Source organism: Anser anser (genome assembly GCF_964211835.1).
Source record: "Anser anser genome assembly, chromosome: 2".
Classification (NCBI taxonomy): domain Eukaryota; kingdom Metazoa; phylum Chordata; class Aves; order Anseriformes; family Anatidae; genus Anser; species Anser anser.
This window is the reverse complement of record NC_139721.1, coordinates 19,648,340-19,667,721: the sequence shown is the minus strand read 5'-3', so window position 1 is coordinate 19,667,721 and position 19,382 is coordinate 19,648,340. Positions and strand designations below refer to the sequence as shown.

General features: G+C 39.5%; 1 protein-coding gene across 18 annotated transcripts in view; it reads left to right on the top strand.

Annotated features, from left to right (window-relative positions):
* OXR1 (oxidation resistance 1) overlaps positions 1-19,382 on the top strand; it is a 272,879-nt gene that overhangs the window by 202,736 nt on the left and 50,761 nt on the right. For 14 of the 18 annotated variants that reach the window (XR_014580607.1, XM_083826456.1, XM_083826440.1 and 11 more), the window contains 4 exons: positions 4,410-4,492; positions 12,368-12,475; positions 13,570-13,689; positions 18,408-18,560. Coding sequence is in view for 17 of the 18 variants with exons in the window: in XM_083826456.1 (XP_083682582.1) it covers positions 4,410-4,492; positions 12,368-12,475; positions 13,570-13,689; positions 18,408-18,560 (464 nt within the window). In the remaining variant the exon portion in view is untranslated. The remainder of the gene's footprint in view (positions 1-4,409; positions 4,493-12,367; positions 12,476-13,569; positions 13,690-18,407; positions 18,561-19,382) is intronic. The other 4 variants (XM_083826444.1, XM_083826448.1, XM_083826446.1 and 1 more) reach the window with 1 other exon arrangement.

Sequence of the window (19,382 nt, the reverse complement as noted above, 5' to 3'; positions counted from 1 at the left end):
ATTATTGTCATGGGCAAAACAGACTCAGCATAGGGACATTTGCCTATTTTTATTGACTATTACTAACAAGCTAGAGAAGTGAGAAAATCTAAAAACACACCTCCCCATCCACCTTCTTCCACCTTCTCCCCACCTTGGGTGGTGCAGGGGAATTGGGGGCTGGGGTCGCTCTGCTCCTGCTACCTGTGGGGTCCCTCCCAGGGGATGCTGTCCTTGGTCCTTCCCGAACTGAGCCTGCAGGGGCTGCCCACAGGCAGCAGCTCTTCAAGAACTGCTCCCACACGGCTCCGTCCCACAGGGTCCATCCCCCAGGAGCAAACTGCCCCAGCACGGGTCCCCCACGGGCGGCAGCTCCCCCCAGACCCCCTGCTCCTGCGTGGGCTCCTCTCCACGGGCTGCAGCTCCAGCCCGGGGCCTGCTCCTGCGGGGGCTCTCCATGGGCCGCAGCCTCCTCCAGGCCACATCCACCTGCTCCACCGGGGGCTCCTCCACCCATGGGCTGCAGCGTGGAGATCTGCTCCGTGTGGGACCCATGGGCTGCAGGGGGACAGCCTGCTCCACCTGGGGCCTCTCCACAGGACGCAGGGGAACTGCTGCTGCGTGCCTGGAGCACCTCCTGCTGCACTCACCTTGGGGTCTGCAGGGCTGGTTCTCACTCCTCTCTCTCCCAGCTGCTGTGGCACAGCAGTTTTTTTTTCTTAAATCTGCTCTCACAGAAGAGCAAACAACATTACTCATTGGCTCGGCTCTAGGCAGTGGTGGGTCTGTTTTGGAGCTGTCTGAAACTAGCCCTTACCTACAGTGGGGCAGCTGCTGGATTCTTCTCACAGGGGCTGCCCCTGCGGCCCCCTGCTACCAAAACCTTGCCACGTAACCCCACTACAATGCTCCACTAATCTCATCTGTTTCTGTGTGCTTGCATCCAGCATTCAGACAAAATGTCGTTTTGGCGTCACTTTGCAGTCTTCTGTACCTTTCTAGTTGTAGTCTTTTAAGTTGTACACAGTTCAAGTATTTTGCCATTACTTATGGCTCTGATGTGCTGTTTCTCTTCAGGGTTTCAAGCTGTTGTAGAGACCCAGTCCTACTAACTGGTAGTTCAGAATTAAAGCATCAACCTGGATGTTACACAGTGTCTCATCTTGTTTGTCTGAAACAGCATGGCTACAGCCCTGCTAACATAGTACCACAAAGCCACTTGTTAAATGCGTTTAGGCTGACTCTTGAGGTCCCGCATGACACTGCACGATCAGTGGTGTCGGTCTCTTCTTATACCTGTGGTCTGAGAACACGAAGTGTTCACATAAGTAAAATGAAAGAGTGATTCCCACTGCTGCTGAGGTCTTCTCAGACCACTGCATCCTACGCTGACAGTTGTGCTGGCTTTGCCGTGTCTCCTAGCACACTAGGAATACAAGGATGGCCGGAAGATGAATTTACTTTCATTCAGCAAGATTGCTGGAGGCTTTATAGTGTACCCCCAGGGAACTAGAATGCATGTCCCTGCTACTCTGACCCATTTTCACAATTAAAATACTTCCCGGTTTTGTTTCTGACGCTCTTGGTGACATGCATAAATTCTCAAAGAACAGACAGCTCAGGTGCTTGGTGTGGGCAGAGGCTGGGGGTTTGATGGCAATGTCCTTGGCTGGCTGTGTGGGGAGCACACAAGTAGCTCAGTGCTGCCTGCATCCGTCTCTTCTTGACCCCAGGGACTTGGGTCACTAGGATGTGAAGCATTTGCTTCCTGTATCCACATAACGAGGAGGAAATAATGCTGTCAGAGGGAAAGAATCAAAGTGGGTGCTGATGGATGGGAAGGAGTTACTGCATTAGAAGTGGAAGGGGGCATAAAAATAAAAATTGTAGATTGTGAGCTTCTGGGTACCTAGTGGTGGGAGTTCTCCTGGGATCTGCTTTCCTTACATGTGCCCCCAATAGGCTCCTTCCCTCCCCCTGGTTGCTGGTATTTTCCTGAAGTGTTGTGAATGCAATGCACAGTAGATCCATCTACTCTGAAAAGGAATTGTGTTTCTTCTTTATTTCTGGCATAAGGAACAGAACTGGTTATCTGAGCAAAGCTTTACTCTTTTATTCCCTTGCCAGAAGGGGAGAGAATAATTTAACTTGAACTCCTGAACGGCACCTGTCTGGAAATTCTTTAGACACTTACATGCACAAGCTAGAAAGAAGAGAAAGGAAACCTAATTTTGAAGGGGAGGTATATACAAATGAAGTATGTATATAAGTTACAGTATGGGATTTCTGTATTTCTAGCTAATGATGGGGTAGAGAGAATATGCTTGTTCTAATAGAGGCCTGCTCCATGTACAGGTTAAGGCCTGTGTGGGATCCTGAATGAGTTCAGTCTGTCTTCCAGTGACTTTAACTTTTGTCTAAGAGTATTTGAACCAGCCTGCTGTGGCAAGAGGATGGTTAAGCTGCTGGCAAAGTTTTGGTAAGATTGGAAACTACAGAACAGCTGTAAGTCTAATGGCCTTGCAGTCTTCAGCAGCTTGACAAGGAGGCAGCCGTTGTATTGCAAGGTCAGGTAGAAACTTTGGCAACAAAATATTTGATGTGGAAGAGGAGAATGTCATATGCTGTCATTCTAGGTGCAACTTCCAGTGTATTTTACTCATTACTGGTTGACTTAACTTCCCTTGGAGACATTTGTGGCATCTTTAAAAGTTTTTAATATCATCAGTATTAACGGTTTCTTTTAGGTATTTTTTTTAATCTACAATTAGTAAATTAGGGAAGAAATGCTTTTTAAGGTATTGGATGAAGATGGCAGGATGCAGAGCTACAGTTTTCAGACTCAGAATTTCTAGAGGGTGTTTAAAAATAGGCTTAACGTCTCGATTATTGTTTATAGCTATTAAAACTTATCATAATATAATCTATATATCAAACTTTATCTTGTGGGTATGGGAGCACTCTTGTGCAGACTTGCTTTTTAATATATATAAAAATGTAGAATTAGTCCAATGTATATTGCCTTGTAGGAAGAACACCCCAGGAAAGTACTTATGTTGTTGGCTAGAAATCACTTTTATTATTGCCTTCTACAGCTTGCCCAGTGTTGCAATGTAAGATAATTGCTGAGGTGTTAGATCTTGGATGTTTATTTTTTCTCACTGCAGAACTTTCTGTGTAACTTGTGGATTTTTTTCTCGTATCTTGATAGTTTCAGCTACCTATGCAGAAATTTGTGGGGCTGGGGGTGGGAGATGAAATTCATACAAGCATTCTTCTAATCTTTTTTACCGTGTTGCTGTCAGGATACTAATTAAAAGTAGCGATATGTAGAAGCTGCTGTAAATTTGTAGCAAGCTTACATATTACCTCAGCTTATATAAACATAAAGCATGCTTTCTGCTCTCAATTTTTGCATGTGAAGGTGTTTTAAAAGCATATATTTTGTAAAGTTTTTCTTATGTCCAATTTGGTTTGAAATATTCAACTGAATATATTCAGTTATGGTACCAGCAGTTTGTATCAAAACAACAGTAACTAATGTCAGTGTAGTGTGGAAACATAGCGTCTCATGTAAATATTTTGGGCTTCTTAATAACAGACATTTAACTGTTGAAGGTGGAGACCTTGTGACACAGTTGTAAGTTAAGAGATTTGTCTCAAGACGTCTATAGATGGATGTATTAAAAACTCTTTCTGAAGCCAGAGTATTGAATGCTTCTTGTTGAATCATGTGATTACACTCTTACGCTGTTTTTATCATAAATATATCAAGCAGATTATTCAAAAAATAGAAGGTATTTCAGGTATAAATTGTTGATTAGCTTATGAAATGGAGGTCATCAAAATAAGATGTGCTAATAAAAAGAATGGCTCTTAACTTGTTTTATATAGAATATGCATAGGGCGTACATACTTCACATGTTTGCCACAAAGGATAATTCTGAAGTTAAGTATGTATTCCCATTGTTTTACACAGAAGCTTTAAATACTCTGTACTTACCAAACACCATTTAGCTTAAAAAAAAACAACTGATTAATTCATACGTACAGGGAATGCTAGATCATCTCCCCTCTCAACAAAGCACACTGGTTGCGATAGAAAACCAATTAAAAACAGTAGTTCCAGAAATGTTGCTCGCCTGATAGGGTAGGTCACCTATTTAGTCTTCCTTCATTAATAGCTTCCTGGTTACTAGCAAGTCCTTATGCAGTTAATTGATTCTCAGTTATCAGTGGCTTATATTGGTCAGATTCTTAAAGCATTGCAGGGGAATGAAGTCGTTATTCTAGCAGCTGGCTGGCTGTTAGAGAGCAAGCTGTGTAACTGGTGAATTAGATGTCTGCCCACGGGGCTGTAGTCAGCAGCCTGTGACAGTACTGAGAGAGGAAAATGAATTTAACACGCACGTTGCCTCAATTTTTTTCAGACACTGGCCAGAAGAAGACCCCAGACAAGAAAGATGGGCGACGAATGTCTTTTCAAAAGCCTAAAGGGACTATTGAATATTCTGTAAGTTGCTGTTTGATTATTAGAATGTCATTGCAAAGCAAGTGCAGAGTTACTTTCAGTACTAAATATAAGCAAAACAGTGATGTGCATTACCTTTAATCTTATAATTTGGTATATCTGGCTTATTTTAGCAGAAATTAAATCAGCAATTAGACAGCTAGTAGTACTTGATTAATGCTTTTATAATACTTCTTTAAGTTACCTGCTTTCTTCAAAAATAAAACAAGCCAAAACCAAAAATACTACTACCAAGCTAATCAGTGTGTTGAATGATTCAGTTTTATGTAACTAGTTAGAAATAGTAAATAGCATTAATTATAAAATCATGTGCAAGTTGCCTGTTTCAGCATTGCTAATAAACTGTTGATATTAGGAGAAAAAACAGAATGCAGGGGTGGGGGAGGGTTGGCTATATCTTGATACTGACCTTCCAGCTGCCTTCTAATAATTTTCGTAGATCTATACCTTCTACAGTATAGATCTGTTCTTCTAGCTGTATCTGAAAATGGAGCCTTTCTCTGCCTGTTCTGTTCTTGAAATGACCCTCAAACTGTGCTGCAGTCAGCTTTTCACATTTATGGTTACTAAGGGAAACTGAAGTGAGAAGTATCTGTCTTGTGCTATATAGTGGAAATATAATTAAGCCTTTAAATAATGCTTATAAGGTTAACATTAAAACAGGGGAAGCCTAATCGTAGTTATTTTTGAATGCTTTTGAAGCTGGACAGGATAAAATAAAAAAGAACTTCTATAAATGTCTGTACTTGATCTCTTGGTGTTCTTATTTCAAGAATTAAAGATGGGGAAGACTTAACTCTTAATGTTACATTAAGCTAAATGGCTTAACTACTAAGAAGGCTGTGATACTAATCTGGGGAGAGGCACAGGACATGTGTATTGAAGCGTGATGAATTTCATTAGCTTGCCTCTTACTGAGAACTGAATTCTAGCCTATAATAAAGGCTTTCTTGAAGCTGCAATTCAAAACAAATTTATGCTGTTTGAATTCCAGCCATTGAAAAATAGTAAAGTAAATGTGGTTTTGGTTTGTTCAGCTCTCTGGGGGATTAAGGATCCTTTCCTGAAATAACACATAAGTGTACGTGGTCCAGATCATAAGAAGAACTTACTACCAATTAACGAAGGCCATGCAAGTCTGTAGTAGAGCAGAGTCTTAAGACAGGGTCTTCAGCCAGAGTTCTCACCACTGAACTGTTAGACTTCTAAAGTGATCATTTCCCAGTTACTTAATGCTAAGTCCAATCTCTAGATACTCTTTACTCTTTGGTTTGTTTTAGTTAGAAACCAGTTGGTCTGTATGCTGAGAACAAAACTGCCGTGGCTTATGAAGTCTGCTTCTTAAGGTAAAATTAGGAGGAAATTCTGATCCTTTCTTAGCTCAAGAGGTGTGGGTGGCAAGTGCTTTTATGGTGACCATCAAACAGATGAAAGGTTGCCAGGCTTAAGTTCCAAGTATTCACGTGGGTTTAATGGCTGTAATGATTTGGTGAACATGCTTATTTTGAGAGTAGAGGAGTGGTCAGTATGTACTAATACCTTTCTTGAGTGATTGTAGATTGTGCTTTCAGTTGTAGGGTATCTTAGAGTGGTGAAGGTTATCTTTTCTGATACAGCTATATTATTGCCATCATAAACCTTTACATCCTGTTTAGACTCCTACGTACTTAGGAAATTTTGCTTTTTTTTTTTTCCTCTTAATGCTTCATTTCAAGGCTAGGGTTATGTTCTCGTCTGACTTCTCTGTACTTGCTGCTGTCATAGTCTTTTTCCCAATCTGGGGGGATTTGGAAAATGTACTTAATAATGATGTGTTGCTTCATCTGTTGTATCTTCTGTCTAACTTTAAAATGATGTTTGGAGTTCTTACATTATTTAAAAGTTCCACTTTCCTGATGTTACATGTTACAGAAATTAGGCCTATTAAGAATTAGTTGATGTAATGATAATCTGATATTGCCAAAGGTTTGGGTACAACACCAGTCAAAGTTGTTATGTCCTTTTCTCTCCTTTGTCCTCACCTCTCTTCCTGGTCTTCCCATCTCTAGTTTTGTTAGTTCTTTCTAATTTTCTTAAACTGTTGTATTGCTTTCTCGTTCTTGGACAACTAGTCCTGAAATATTTTATAAAACAACTTTTGGGACTCTGATTCATATGTATTAAATGTATAATGTTAATGGAAGAACAAATGAACTTCAGTTGTAGAGATACAATGACAGTTAAGTTCATTCAAATATCAGTAGATTATCTGATTTTAAATAAGGCTTTTAAATAATTTTGCCAACTGTTAATCCGACAGAAATGAAAAGAGCTAGAACCTAGGTCAGTGGTGACTCTGAAGCCATTTGTCTACTGGTACTTGTGTGGCCAACGTGAATACAAGTAGTGCTCTGTAACAGGAGGTACCTCTGCTCAAATGGGGCAGGATGGTTTGAATTGGGCTGTTACTGGAGAAGTGAAATGGACTGCTTGGATCTTAAGTGTCACTTGCTTTTTGTACATATGTAAGTGACTACATAAGAAGAAGCTACAGAAAAAGGCCTTTTGTTGTATAACTTCGTAGAGAGTTCATGATTAGAAGCTCTCACTGCTGTCTATAGGAGAGCTACTTACACTTTAAAAAAGACCTTTAATAGCAAAAGTTATTGTACGAAACGGGGTTTGTGTATGTTCAGTCTTATGCAGTCCTAAATAAATAATTCTTGGGTTTGGATTTTCATTAATCAATATATTTCAGTCTTTATACCTGAATCTATATATTGAAGAAGCAACTCCAATTCATATGTACTGAGCTACTTGAAGGCACCAGCTAGCCTGCTCAATTCCATTTCAGACTGTTTCTAGGGGGGAAAAAATGTTTTCACGTATCAGTAGTTGGTTTTTATCAGGACTTTATTTGTATTTGAACAAATCTTGCTGTTAGTAAAAATCATGAAACAACTTAACCAATGTTCATCTTCCCTCTCTTCCCTTAGAAGGGGAAACTTTCCCATGAAGATGAAGCATAGGACTTTAAGAATGCTCATGGAAATATTTGAATGTTGATATTCAGAATAGTGTTTGAATAGCTAGGCACAATGTACAGAAAGCTTCCCCCCCCCTCCCCCCCCGGGAAAGAAGGAATTTGTTTTTTCCCCTTTCCTCCAGTATTGATTTAAAAGGGAGGGAGACAAGGGATTAGAAAAATTTGGGTGGCTGTGGCATGCGGTGGGGAGTTTCTTCTTTGCCTGTTAGTTATTCTGGTGGTTTTACCCTGCTGGGCAGCTGAGCTCCTCCACAACCATTCTCTCACTCCCCCTCCTTAAAAGAAGAGGTGGGAGGAGAAAGTATGCTGGAAAGAAAAATGCTCATGGGTTGAGATAAGGATAATTTAATTAAAGGGAAAAGAAAGGCATCGGGGGGGGGGGGGGGGGGGGGGGGGGGGAGGGGAGGAACCACATAGAAGCTGAGGCTGTGCTGGAAGCACGAGGAAAAAACAATTGCTCCCTTCTTCCCATCAATTAATGATGTTTGATCGTGTCCTGGGAAGCAGGGCCTCAATATATGTAGCAGTTGTTCAGGACAGACGTCTTCACAACGAGAGCCACCCCCTCTCCTTCCCCTTTTCCACCTTTTATTGCTGAGTGTGACACTGTATGCTATGGAATATCCCTTCGGTCGGTTTAGGTCAGCTGCCCTGGTGATGTCCTGTCCCCATCTCCTGCCCACCCCCAGCCTGCTGGCTCTGGGGTGTTGGAGGGAGTCCTGGTGCGGTGCCAGCACTGCTCAGCAGCAGACACAACACTGGTGTGATACCAGTGCTGTTCTAGCTACGTGTGCAGAGCACAGCCCTGTATGGGCTGCTGCAGGGAAAGTTAACATCCCAGCCAGACCCAGCATAGTTCTTAAACTACTCTTCTCCACAGTTATTCTTTAAGCTTTTAGATGTTCAGATTTATTTATTTATATTTTTTTTTAATGGCAGAAAGCCCGAGAATTGGAGAAATAGACGGAAGTTCAGAGACCAGCACTGATAAACTTAATGTAGCGTTTAGATTCACCTGTGCAAACCTTAAAACCAGATAAGAAAAGGAAGCTCGGTTATGTTTGCCTTTCTCATGATCGTGATTTAAGATAAACACCTTCACTTGCTTAGTGATCTCACCAGCCGCTCTGCTTTCTGAAAGCTGAGAAGAATGAATGCACTCTTAGCAGGCTTAAGTGTTGTTTTGAAACTGAATACTTTTGACTTATTAATGTTAGTCTAAAATTTCAAATATTTTCATTAAGTGATACCCACGGAATATCTACTTAACAACTAAGTTTTCCTCCAACACTGATATGAAAGCAAACTTCTGAATTAGGCAAAGTTTTCAACCTCATTTAGCAGTTTCAGCAAACCTGTAGGATGTAGAACTTCTGATGGCAACACTGCTATACTTTGTGATTTGGCTGTCTGTTTTGTTGTATTCTATGGAATGAGTAGTAAACATCTGGTCTGGTTAGTTTTTTTTTCTTGTTTTCTGCTTTAGTACCAATTAAAAGTGGCATATGACAAAATGCCACTTTTAATTGGTACAAAAAAAGACAGGGATCTTTTTCGGTACAAAAAAGACAGGGATCTGCTGGAAAGACTCCAGTGGAGGGCCACAAAGATGATGTGGGGCCTGGAGCATCTTCCCTATGAAGAAAGGCTGCGAGACCTGGGTCTGTTCAGCCTGGAGAAAAGAAGACCGAGAGGGGATCTCATCAACGTGTATAAATACCTGAGGTGTGGGAGACAGAGGGATTTGGCCAACCTCTTTTCAGTGGTTTGTGGGGACAGGACAAGTGGCAATGGCCACAAGATAGAGCACAGGAAGTTCCGCACCAACATGCGAAAGAACTTCTTCACGGTGAGGGTGACAGAGCACTGGAACAGGCTGCCCAGGGAGGTTGTGGAGTCTCCCTCTCTGGAGATATTCAAGGCCCGTGTGGACGCCTACCTGGGCAGCCTGCTCTAAGGAGCCTGCTTTGGCAGGGGGGTTGGACCCGATGATCTTTCGAGGTCCCTTCCAACCCCTACTATTCTGTGATTCTGTGACAATATTGTGACTTATCCATAACCATGTGATCATCTAGTTCTGAATTGCTGTGGTACGGTGGTCTTTTCAGGCATGAAATATACCAGTAGGGAGGTGTTTGCTGCTTTGTGTACCTTAATGGCTTCCTATACAAAGAATTGTCATAACACAGAAGTTATTCCAAAATAGTTAATTGCCATTTCTTTGTCAATAACTACCCGTTTTAGTGAATTTAGGTTGACATGCACATTTACAAAAAAATAACATCAGTGTTATTCTAGTGTTCCAGTATTCTTTGACTCCCACTTGTAAGCGTTAAATATATTAGTATCCCAAACTGACCTCTGTTTTCACTTGAAGCATGATAGTCTGCAAAGTACATGATGTTTCTAGCACTTGTTACAGGACAACTTGCTTCCCTATTTAAAGGATATAGTTTGTTCCTTTATATCTGTCAGTTATGGTTTTTTAATTCCTGTACTGTCAACATGTGTTCACTAACATGATGTAACTTAAAGTTAAGAACTTAAGAAATGCCCTTTATTTTGGGATTAGTGTTCTGTTCAGTTTTAGGCTCTGGAACATTCAAGGGGGAAATGCATTTTGAGGAACAATTATTTAACAGTTCATACGCTACTTTTGCTTGCGGCAGATAGGAACTGTATTTACCAGCTATTGTCACAACGTTAATAAAATGTATGTGTTAATATTGGGGGATTAAATATTTAACGCTAAATTTAATTATGTATAATGCTTGCATTCTGGCAAAATGTTTACAGCTTCTGTGAAGAATGAATGTGTCTTGTGATATTCTACTGGTCACCATTAAGCATTATGTTACGATGTGTAGAATATGCTAATTTAACTGAAACAGTCCAAAAATAGACTATGGTTGGAAGCAGGCTAACCCAGTGTATACTTTGCCACTTACATACTTGGTCAGCCTGGAGAAGAGAAGGCTCTGGGGAGACCTTACTGCAGCCTGCCAGTACCTAAAGGGGGTCTGCAGGAAAGCTGGGGAGGGACTCTTGGTCAGGGGGTGTAGTGACGGGAAAAGGGGTATCAGCTTTAAACTAAGAGGGGAGATTTAGATTAGAGGTTAGGAAGAAATTCTTTACCCAGAGGGTGGTGAGGCACTGACACAGGTTGCCCAGAGAAGCTGTGGATGCCCCATCCCTGGAGGTGCTCAAGGCCAGGCTGGATGGGGCTTTGGGCAACCTGGTCTGGTGGGAGGTGTCCCTGCCCATGGCAGGGGGTTGGAACTGGGTGGTCTCTAAGGTCCCTTCCAACCCAAACCATTCTGTGATTCTGTGATACACTGCATTATGGTTACTGAAATAGAGCGCTTTGGTCTTTCAGTTCCAAACACGTTTTCCTGTGTGACTGTGTATAGGGTGGAGCTACTGTCAAAGCAAAAGCAAATATATGTGCTCTGTGACCTTTCCTTCATACTCATCCCCAGTTTTTCTGTCCTAGCTCATTCATTCAAGCAGAAGAGAATGATATTTACCTTTTAGAACTAGCACCAGTTGAAGGTGCATGCAAGACATGGTGCTCTTCATGTCTTTAAGGAAGAGCGTGAAGAGCAGGAGATGCATATTCAAATGGATATGCAGTCAGCTAACCATATACATGTGCTCTTTCAAAACAGTTGTGTATAGAACATAGTAGAAAAAGGTGGTTTTGTCTTCCCCCCCCTTTACCATCTTACCCTTTGAAAATGTGTTTTTTGTTTGTTCGTTTGTTTTTTGTTTTTTTAAAGAGAACTTAGAGGAGAAAGTATTCTTTTCCATAGCTGTCAAGATAATTTAATACAGAAAATGGAAGGAAAACTTAGCCTGTGAATAATTAATCTAGTCCATGTAAGTAGTGAGTATTGGAGGTATATATCATGCAGATGTAAGCTGAGGGACAAATGAGAAGACGTTAAGACTGGAGTTAGTGGAATTTTTCTGGTTCTACTCTGTGTTTAGACCCACAAATATGTCTTTGCTTAAATTGCTTTATCTTTTCTTAACTGATAGGAGGTTAGTTCCCTGATACAGTGGTTATGAAACCCAGTGTCATTGAGACGTTTTACTTGTATGCTTTCTTGTCATATGATTATCACTGTTCTTAAACGCTTCCTATGAATTCTTTAATTCATGGATAGATTTCAAAATAAACTTCTTCCCTCACTTTCTTCTAATTAGTTGATATTGAATATGTTTTTGGAGATGGGGAGGAGGTGTAGGAGTGAGAAGAGCTTGCAAAAATCCTTACTCAGAAATCACCTACTCCATAAAGTGGATATTCCATCTGTTGTCATACTAGTTGACCTGTTATGCTTTATTTTTGATCTAAGTGATGATTTTTACTTGAAATCCAGATTAACAGAAGTTTGTTTCAATAGGAGAATAGTGTTAACACTTACGGAGATTTGTTTCAACTTTTCTGTAAGTGAGGAATGGAGAAGAGAAGCCGAAGAGGGAGGCTGTGAGGTTCTGTGAAACGAGTTGGTTGTGTATATGTCCAGTGGTACCCGGCAATGAATTTATAGACCAGGGGTTCTGGTGTGATGTCTGAGCTGAAGCCCAACGTGTATGACCAACCCTTTTGACCACCTGGAGACTGGGTGGGAAGGCAGGTGTCCATGTACAGGTTTGCAGGAAACTAATATTCAGAACATCGTTATCTTTTGGGGGCAAAGATATAAAGACTTAGTTTATGAAAAATTCTGTAAATCTACATACGATTAAAATTTATAAAACACTATTTGAACTAACTGCTTACAGGTTTTTCTGTTTTTCTTTTTTTTTCCCCCCAATTGATACAGGTGGAATCAAGAGATACTTTAAACAGTATTGCCTTGAAATTTGATACAACACCCAATGAACTGGTTCAGTTAAATAAGCTTTTCACCAGAGCAGTCGTTCCTGGACAGGTACAATTATATTATGTATGTTACTTATTCAGCAAAGACTTTTTTTCCCCCATATTTCTCATCTTTACCAGAGAAAGTGTTAAAGTACTTCTCTTACTGGTTTTCCTATTGGCTCTGTAAAAGGCTTCTTCATTTGGTGGTTTGGATTAGATGATCTTTAAGTTACCTTCCAACCCAAACCATAGTATGATTTTTCTCTAGTTTGTGAGTTCCATCTGATTATTAATAGCTTCCAGAAAAAAAAAAAAGGAACAACTATTGAAACTACCTCTCTTCTAAGTAAAATTGAGGGACTTTTTAAAAAACTAAATATACGTAATGATACAATGACACTTGAGTAGAAGCTAGTTGCTACTTTGCAAATACAGTAGGCTGTTTACAATCTCTTGCTCAGAGGTTAAATTCAGAGTACAGCTTTACAAACAGCATTTCTGACTGCATGATACTGCCTGCAAGTCTACTTAATAAATTGAATAATGTTTCCATGCCACCCTAAAAACTTTGTCTTACTGGGAGTATATGAACTATTGTTATTTCTTTCTTTATTTATTTCTAGGTTACTGTTGCTTATACCTTTTTCTTTATTTATATTTACTTTTCCCCTAGCCTTTGCTTCTCCCTTCTTTCAAAGACAGGCCTGGAAAGAAGTGGAAGGTCAGCTGACGACACCATTTGGTATCAGCCCTGTGTTTGAAAGAATCCTAGAACATGTCTATAAACTTCTTCAGAAGTCTGTCTCTTGATTGCTCAGATAGTAGAATGATAGCAAGAGAAATCAGGCAGGCTTTTACTGGGCGTTTCTGACATGCTATATATTTCTAAAGCTTTCTATCTGAACATTTTCTCAGCTATAACTAAATATCACTCATATTCTAAGATAATAATATTTTAAAATTTTAAAAGCTAAAATTGAGACTTATTTTGTGTTGTTTTGTTTATGCCCTGAATTCATAGTTTCTAGTAAAATTATCTGTAGCAAAAATAATTCTGTATAGCTGGTTTTGAGAAAGCATGACAAATAGATTTCTCATTATTTCAGGTATAAGTTAAACTTTAAAAGCATAACTTCTAACTACATTATATCTTCTTTATAGATTTTGTATGTTCCTGACCCAGACTACATTTCTAGTGTGGACAGCTCCCCCTCTCTAAGTCCTATAAGTCCCCTATCACCTACATCTTCAGAAGCAGAGTTTGACAAGGCTACAATAAATGTAGGTATACCTGATGTCCTTGAAAATAATTTTCCCTTATGAGATAAATGTTACAAATGTTATGCTTTCTTCTTAAAGTATTCACTCATTTTGGGAGAAAGTACTTTACAATACCTGGAGTTGAAAGCAAAATAATACCTTTTACAAAAAAAAAAAAAGTAAATAGAAGACGTTTCTCTTTAGTTCCATTAAACAGAATGAATAAACAAGTCTGTTTCATTAAGGGTCTGATTACTGAGTGAGAGTTGATTACAGCCAACTTCTGCTCAATAGTTGTTACTACTTTTGTAGACTTTTGGGTACTAAAACTATATAATTATCAACGCTGCACTGTAATTAAGCTTGAGTGTAGATTTTGGCAATGAACTAGCTTTGTAAAAGTAAGTCTTTCCAGGAATGCTGTTTTGCTTTTAAGAAAATTTCATGGGGAGAAATCAAATCAGAAAGTTGCAGTATCAGAGCCTCAGCTTTTCTGCATTCTCTGCAATATGTGCAATTCCTACTTTATTCAGATATTTCCTAACGTGTCACTACTGTTCTTTTCCTGTTATCTTTTATCTCAAATAACAAAACTTCCTGATAGTGTGCAGTCAAGCTGTCAAATGCCTGCTCCAGGATTCTGTGTGCTAAAAGCTTAGGTAGGCTTGAGACTTAAAGCATTTATTTACTTGCTTGCATGGCTTGATCCAGTGAAGTTTAAATAGAGGTTACAGCTTCATTACTGAAGAGGTTCCCAAACTGCATCAGAAAGGCTACAGTGGTGCTTGTACTGAAAATTATATCTGGTTTTGCTGTTATTCCTTTGCCCAACTTTCTATGGCTGTTGTCTTGGGATGTTTGCTGTCCGTCATAGTAAATAAATCTACATTTGCCATTTTAAGGCGTGGTGGTGGTGGTGTAGTATTCTTGCAGACTAGTGTATTTATTTTACTTTCTTCCTTATCAGTCTTAGAATGACGGTAAATGCTAGGATAGATCTACCCATATAGAGTAAAGGTTGAAAAGTTACCCTTGGGTAAATTTTCATTAATTTTACTAACAGAAGTCAGTGCTCTTCCTACAATACACTAGATAAGGTGTTTTTTCCTGATACAACATGTTTTTAATCTTGTGAATTATTTTGTATATGCTTGTTTGCATATAGTAGATATGTGGGCTAAGTAGTATAACTATGTGCAAGTAATCAGTTTAAAAAAAAAAAAAAGCTTGAAGTCAAAGAAAAACCAGAATGGATTAAAAGAATTAAAGTTAAAATCCTCTTATACGAAGGGTTATTTTGCTTAGTGTAGGCAACTCAATGTTGGCAACATCTTGTGAGTTAAACTGTACTTGACATACTGTATTGTTGCAGAAAAATTTTGTATATTTCATTACGTGTTGTGGATCACCACAAACAGTTCTGAGCTTAACTTTTCTTGAAGCATTTATGTGACAATATATAATTGTTCACAGAAGCTTCTGTTTCTGAGCTTTTTTGAAGCGTATGTAAGGAGCGGAAGGGATGTTCTTGGATGACTTTTGTGAAATAAAAATGAAGAACAGAAGTTACTTGTGCTTGTCAGTGTGGACTGTGTATGTGTGGCTTTTTTGTGGTTGGTTTTTATTTAACTAGCAATGCAAGTGGTACATGACTTCTCTTTGAAGATAAGGATGGCAGGTTTTGTTCTTTGATAACACCTGTTTTCCATGTTTTTTTTTCCTTTCTGCTATTCCTGTGGTAATATTGCTCTCATTCATGCATTCTCTAATGCTCTGTATTGATGTCTGTCTTCTTCGACTCCACAGTTTTGAATCAGTAGTTTAAATTTTAGCACATCTAAAGTTAAAGAGGATATGTTATTCTGCCTTTATAATGCAAAGTGATCATCTCTCTGTGGTATGATCATTGAAATGGATCGGTTCTTGCCTGAAATTGAATGAGGCTACCATATTTTGCCTAAGCAGAGGTTCAGGAGTTTGTTAAACAATGACTGTACTGTGTTTGTGCTTTCGCTTCTGTTTAAGATTAGAGTAGCTTAATACTGCAGGGGCTAAATACAAATCAGCATGTGGCCAATATAAGGCCTTTATAACCCTGTTTTCTTACCTTGCTATTCTTAAGCTAGCATTTTGGTGTATATTTCAGTAAGCTTGTTAGTGTCAGGTTTTTTATATAAGAATTCAGCTTGGATTTTTAAGCCTTTCTTACACTACTGTTTTTTTTTTCCTTTAAGTGTTTCTTCATCTAGCAGTCTTATGCACAAATTTAGGAAGATCCAATAAATTTTACTACCTGTAAAACTTAAAAATACACTTCAAAAATATGTAGTGACAAGGTTGTTACTAAATTTGAAATTCTGCCACCAGTATTACTCCTGCTGAATGCAAAACAGCTGGCTTATTCGTGGTGGACTTAGATATCAACTAGGGACTATTACAACTGCATGTAAAATTACATGCAGTCACAAAAGTGGCCACATAATTTTTAGGAGAAAGTCAGAGATGGAAGGAGAACTCATCCTGAGGAAGCTTGCCTTTTAATTGTATCTCTTACCTCTTTCAGCAAAATCCAGCTCAATATTCAGAACTGGATTTTTGTTCTCTAGCCTTTGTGTGCATCTTTCAATTATATTTAAAGCAGTGCCAAAGACATGATGAACTGAACACAATTGTAAGTACTGTCTTTAAGTAAGACTAAAAGCAGTTAGCTGCAACTTGTGCTAGTGAATAGAACTGAACAGCAGAAACTCAAAGGGAACAAAGAAGTTCACATTTTTATAAGTTGTAGTATTTTATTGATAGTAATCATGCATGTAATGGAACTCTCTAAATGTTGATTAAATTCCAAAACTGATCATCTGAGACTATAAAATAGGCTTTGGAGCATTCTTTTCTATATGTGTAGTTTTTATTTGTAAACATTTTTTCCCCCTGTCCCTAGTAAAGTTCCATGTTCATATACTGATTACTTTGTTGGATATATTGTGAGACAGCAAGATAGATAACTATTATCTACCTGGGAAGGTCATGAAGGAAATCCTCTGGAAGCTATATAGAGGCAGATGAAAGATGAAGATATTTGGGAACAGCCAGAGTGCTGGTATCATTCCTGACCAAACTGATTGCTTTCTATCACATAATGACATGAGTGGCTCAGCAGATGAGAGAAGAAACGCGGATATTATTTACCTTGACTAAAGCTAGACACTTGACGCTGTCCCAGAGCAGCTTTCTTACAAAGTTAGGGAAATATTAATTGAATGGGTGAACTACAAGATGAGGTGGAAAAGTTGGTAGGATCTTTGGGCTCAAAGTCATTCAGTGTCTCTGTGTGGTGGTTAGTTTCTGTTGCCTTCTGGAGAGATGGGCAGTTGCAGACAGTTGGGGGTTCCCACTAAAGCTAATATTGGTTAATCTGCTTTGTAGTGCCCAAAGTGTTGGGACAGAATGCACCCTCAGCAAGCTTAGGAAGGACCAAACATGAAGAAAAGTCCTTGATACACTGGAGGGAAGGGCAAGGGCTGCTAATGAGGGACATCAGGCGGTTTCTGTTGTATCATCTCTCCAGCTGATTGAAGTTCAGTAGCAGCAAAGACCCACCTGGACCAGAACAGCCCCACGTGGCAGTACAGGCTGAGGGCTGGCTGGCTAGACAGCAGCTTTGCAGGAAAGGAGTAAAGGCCAAGGAGAGATGGGATCTGAAGACCTGGTAGGCAGAGTGTTTAACAGTGGCCACTTGCGAAGATGAAGGCTAATCATGTTCCAGGTGGCAAATGGAAGAACAGTGCCAAAAGGTTAAGGAAAATGATTATTCCCCTGTCAGGGGAGCTTGTGAAGCTGCCTGTGCAGTGCTGTGCCCACTTCTGTCCCCTTCAGTCCAAGACAGGGGGACATACTGCAGAGAGCCCACTGGGGGGATGATTAGGGAATGGAAACTTGATACCCAAGGACTGTCTGAGGGAGCTGGTTTGCATAGCCTGGAGGAGAAAATGCTAATGGAGAACCTGATTTGTGTGTGCTACCACAGATAGAGAGGTTGGAGGGAGGGAAACAAGAGTTGTGAACTTCAGAGGTTCATAGTGAAAGGTTAGGCAGCAACAGGTGCAAGTTGCTGTGTAAGAGTTCCTGGTTAAATAATATGAAAATGTTTTTCATGATAAGGGTGGCTAATATTGGAATGGGTTTCTTGGAGAGGCTGTGGAATCTCTAGCCTCTAAGACGTAAACTCAACTGGAAATGCCATGAGCAACCTGATCAGGTGTAGGCTTAGGTCTGCTTTCAACACAGGATTCAACTATTTGACCTTCAGAGGACCCTTCCAACATACTGTGTAATATTATGGAAGGATAACAGAAGACTTAACAAGACTTTTATTTGTTGAAATTGGAAAATAATCCTTTGCATTAACTGCCACTTTCTCAAGTTTTGTATGTGAAAGCATATGAGATGATCTCCATATGTGAGTTCTGATGGTTATTTTGTTGTTTGTTCCCAGGTTGATTTTGAATACCCCTTCCCCCTTGTGTTTCTTACCATGTGCTAGTTAAGCTGTGCCTTATTAGTATTATATGTACAGTCAGATCAAAGTTGTTTTTTAAACTGCAGTGGATTTGGAATCTTATTTTTACATTTTCTTTCATTTCTGCAGCAAAAATTACACAACGGAAGATCTCAATATTGAAAAAGGTGGGCTGATAAGTTTTGGTTGTTTTTTTCTTTTTTTTAATATTCCCTTTTAGGATCCAGATGGAGTGCAACGGAAGGAGTCAGCTGCTTCACCAGCACATGCATGTGTTCGTCCTACAAGAGTGGTATCATCCACCTCCGAAGAGGAAGAAGCATTTACGGAGAAGTTTCTAAAAATTAACTGCAAGTACATCACCAGTGGCAAGGTACTTAACATTTGCATTTTTCATCTACTGTATGGAATGTAAAAAAAAAAAAAAAAAAAAAAAAAAAAACCAAAATATATTTAAACCATAGACATGGACTTGAAGCCTTTTGCCAGTACATGTGTACTGGGAAAAGCAATGTGTTAGAAGTTAGTAACAAGCACTGGAAAAACTTGGTTTTGTTCTAAACTTTAGTTAGCTTGCTTCACATTTTTTATTCCTCCCCTAGGTGACTTTTTTAGGTTGATCTTAAACAAGGTTCTATTTCCAGGTTTTAAATGCTCTAGAACACCGATGTGAAGGAAATAAGAACTGTCAGCCTCAGTAGAAACTTTGCTATACAGGAGAACTTTAAGCAAGGGTTTAAATTTACAACATAGTAGTTATGTGCTATAGTTCCTTGTCAGAATAATATGGGAAGTGTTCACAGCATTTGTCTTTGGCTTGCATCTCTACAGACTATTTTCTAAAGCCTCAAGGAGAAAGCTGTTTCTGAAGTTATATAATCCAACGCAGTATCAAGCCCATATGGGGTGGGGAATGAATGCTAAACTGTTCAGATTTGAGTGTTGATTTCTGAAGCTTAGTGTGTTATTTAGCCTTTGTCATATGGTAGGAACATCCTCTGGTGTCTTGTCCTCTCTCCTTGATATACTTCCTGATGATGAAGGATGATGATTCTTCAAAGCTTTTCTGAAGAAAACTTAAGATTCATCTTCTTCTTAACACTCTAAGTGATTTTGAACCTCATTGTTAGTGTTTTATAGGGCAGAAATGTGAAGTAACAGACCGAAGTTCTTAAACTAAAACCTAGTGAAAGTC